The sequence below is a fragment of the Herpailurus yagouaroundi genome, unplaced genomic scaffold, assembly GCF_014898765.1.
Source record: "Herpailurus yagouaroundi ecotype Mexico unplaced genomic scaffold, PumYag 161, whole genome shotgun sequence".
NCBI classification, from domain to species: Eukaryota; Metazoa; Chordata; class Mammalia; order Carnivora; family Felidae; genus Herpailurus; species Herpailurus yagouaroundi.
This window is the reverse complement of record NW_024412402.1, coordinates 11,289,742-11,292,441: the sequence shown is the minus strand read 5'-3', so window position 1 is coordinate 11,292,441 and position 2,700 is coordinate 11,289,742. Positions and strand designations below refer to the sequence as shown.

The 2,700-nt window shown below is 60.2% G+C and overlaps 1 protein-coding gene across 1 annotated transcript in view; it reads left to right on the top strand.

Moving 5' to 3' along the window:
• Positions 1-971, top strand: part of C1QTNF5 (C1q and TNF related 5) — a 2,131-nt gene extending 1,160 nt beyond the window's left edge. Inside the window, exon 3 of the mRNA XM_040483312.1 lies at positions 82-971. Within this exon, the coding sequence (XP_040339246.1) occupies positions 82-599 (518 nt within the window). The 3' untranslated portion in view covers positions 600-971. The remainder of the gene's footprint in view (positions 1-81) is intronic.
• Positions 972-2,700: the final 1,729 nt, after the last annotated feature.

The following is a 2,700-nucleotide window of genomic DNA, read 5'->3' as shown; positions in this document are numbered from 1 at the left end:
CAGCGTCGCCCTCCGTGCACCCCGCTGCGGGCGGCCGCCGCCGCCGCCACTCTCGCCCTAACCGCTGCCCGCACCCCGCAGGACTGCCGGGGCCCCGGGGGGAGCCCGGGCCGCGAGGAGAGGCGGGACCCGCGGGGGCGACCGGGCCTGCGGGCGAGTGCTCAGTACCTCCGCGCTCCGCCTTCAGCGCCAAGCGCTCGGAGAGCCGGGTGCCTCCGCCGTCGGACGCGCCCCTACCCTTCGACCGCGTGCTGGTGAACGAGCAGGGACACTACGACGCCACCACCGGCAAGTTCACCTGCCAGGTGCCCGGGGTCTACTACTTCGCGGTCCACGCCACCGTCTACCGGGCTAGCCTGCAGTTCGATCTGGTCAAGAACGGCGAGTCCATCGCCTCTTTCTTCCAGTTTTTTGGAGGGTGGCCCAAGCCAGCCTCGCTGTCCGGGGGCGCCATGGTGAGGCTGGAGCCAGAGGACCAGGTGTGGGTGCAGGTGGGCGTGGGTGATTACATTGGCATCTATGCCAGCATCAAGACAGACAGCACCTTCTCGGGGTTTCTGGTGTATTCTGACTGGCACAACTCCCCTGTCTTCGCTTGATGCTCACTGGAAAGCGAGCTCACGCTCTCTCACTCCTAGGGAAGGAGGGTGTGACTCTGACAGTCACATATCCGGGAGGGCTGGCCCCCCCTTGGGATGTTGTGAATGATTCCGTCCTGCTGCTGGCAGAGAATGGGGACAGAGGCTGTCTGAGATCAGGGCTGGCAATATGGGCAGTGGCTGGATTTCTGCCCAAAACCAAGGGGCACTCTGTGTTGGCAGGTGTGGGTCCCCCAGTTGCTCTGGCCGGGGACCCCAGAGGTGGGGTGCCCTCTTCCTGGTGCTCTGCTTCTCTGGGTCCTCTCTTGTCCTTCCTATTCCTGGGCCCTTTTCTCAGAGACCATTCAATAAATCTCCCCCCAAAAAATCCTCCTACTGGCTCAGCCTTTCTTCTTTAAGTGGTGGGGATGCCCTGATTCTGAGGATGGGGGAGGGGAGAGGGAGCGATGCGGAAGGAAGGGCTCTTGGGCTGGACGAGCCGTGGGGCAAGAGATACAGGATGCAGGCCTAGCTGACCGGGAGGCCGCTCCATAGAGCTGCCCCTAAGTCGCGTGGGACGTGAATAGGAGTGCCTGGCTGAGGAGGGTGGCCTTCTGACATGGGGCTCTGACCACCTTTTCCTAACTCAAAGATGTCATATGAACGGGGCGGGAGCTACCTTCATCGCACACACACACACACACACCCCTGCCCTGATCAACAAAAAAGGAGCCCGGGGTTTGCATTTGTGACTGCTCTGGCTGCCTGCCTGGTCTCTAGATGACTGGAAAGCTATTTCTCTGTCCCCCATCCCAGGGAAGTGGTGCGTTCCTGGGTGGCTAGAGATAAGTAATTTCTGAGATGACCACAAGAGGGCGGCCCAGCTCCAGAATGCAGCAATGATCCTGAGGCGCTTGAGCTCATGCCTGCTTCGGGTGGTTAGGGGGGAGGATGGGATATTGACGTCTGCCAACGTAATTCTGGGTGGGGGTGCAGGAAAAAGGGGTCCTTTGCTCCCAGCTCAGGAAGTTTATCTTCTCTCAGAAAATGTTTATCCTCACATTAAACAGAGACTGAAAGGAGCCAAGCCTCCCCGCGCTCAACTCCCCTAGGGTTGGGCGAGGGGGGGGGGGGGGTGCGGGGAGCTCTCCCCAGGCCTCCCAACTCCAAAATGGACGTGAAGAACTCCCCCACCATGCTGGGCATAGCCTGGGTGGGCCGCGCCACTAAGTCTGAGGCTAGCCACAAAGCCCCTTCAAGGTTCCCCTCCTCAGACCTCCAGAAGCCAGCCCCAGCCCCAGCCCCAGCCCCAACCCAATGACTAACAAACCAGGGCTTGCCAGACCCACAATCAATTCAGCCTCTCAACCCCCAAAGAATGTGGTGGGGCCTCTTCTCAGTTTCTTCCCGACCTACCCTTTCTCCCTCTTCACCCCACCCCCACCCTACCACCCAACGGCTTCTAGAAAGCTGCCCCTGGCATTACGCTCCTAGATTTAACATACAATTATGGGGGAGTGCCCCGCCCCCCTCTTGCTGGTCATGTGAGGGCAGATATGACCATGGGGACTGGGCTCAGGTCCTAGGCTTCAGCTCCCAGCTCTCCACCAGGAGGCCTCACAGCCACACCCCAGCCCACCACAGCCCCACACCATGCCAAGAGACACAAAGTCAAGGGCCAGCTCCTCCAGGGACCAGAGGGTAGACTGGACTCCAGACAGCAAGGACCCCAAATCCCTCCTGGGACGAGTGGCACCAGAGAAGCTGGGAAGCCGTTTGCAACTCCTCCGTACTGGGACTTCATTCTGGCAAAAGTAGAAAAGACGGGGAGGGCTTTTCCAAAGCCAGGTGTGTGAGAAGGCACAAATCGGGGGTGGATTCAGCCACCCTTGGCACGGGCTCTCCCCGAGGCACAGTACTCACATCCTATCTTATCTCTTCCCCCACCAGGTACCCCCAGACCACAGTGACTCCAGCAGGACCAAAGGACCCTGCTGCAGCATCAGTCAACCTGACCAACTGCTCGCCCCTGTAAGGATGCACACAGAGGCTGTCAGAGCGGTCAACAGAACTTTATTCACTAGAAACTGGGCCACACAGACCCAGCAGGGAGCTGCATGCC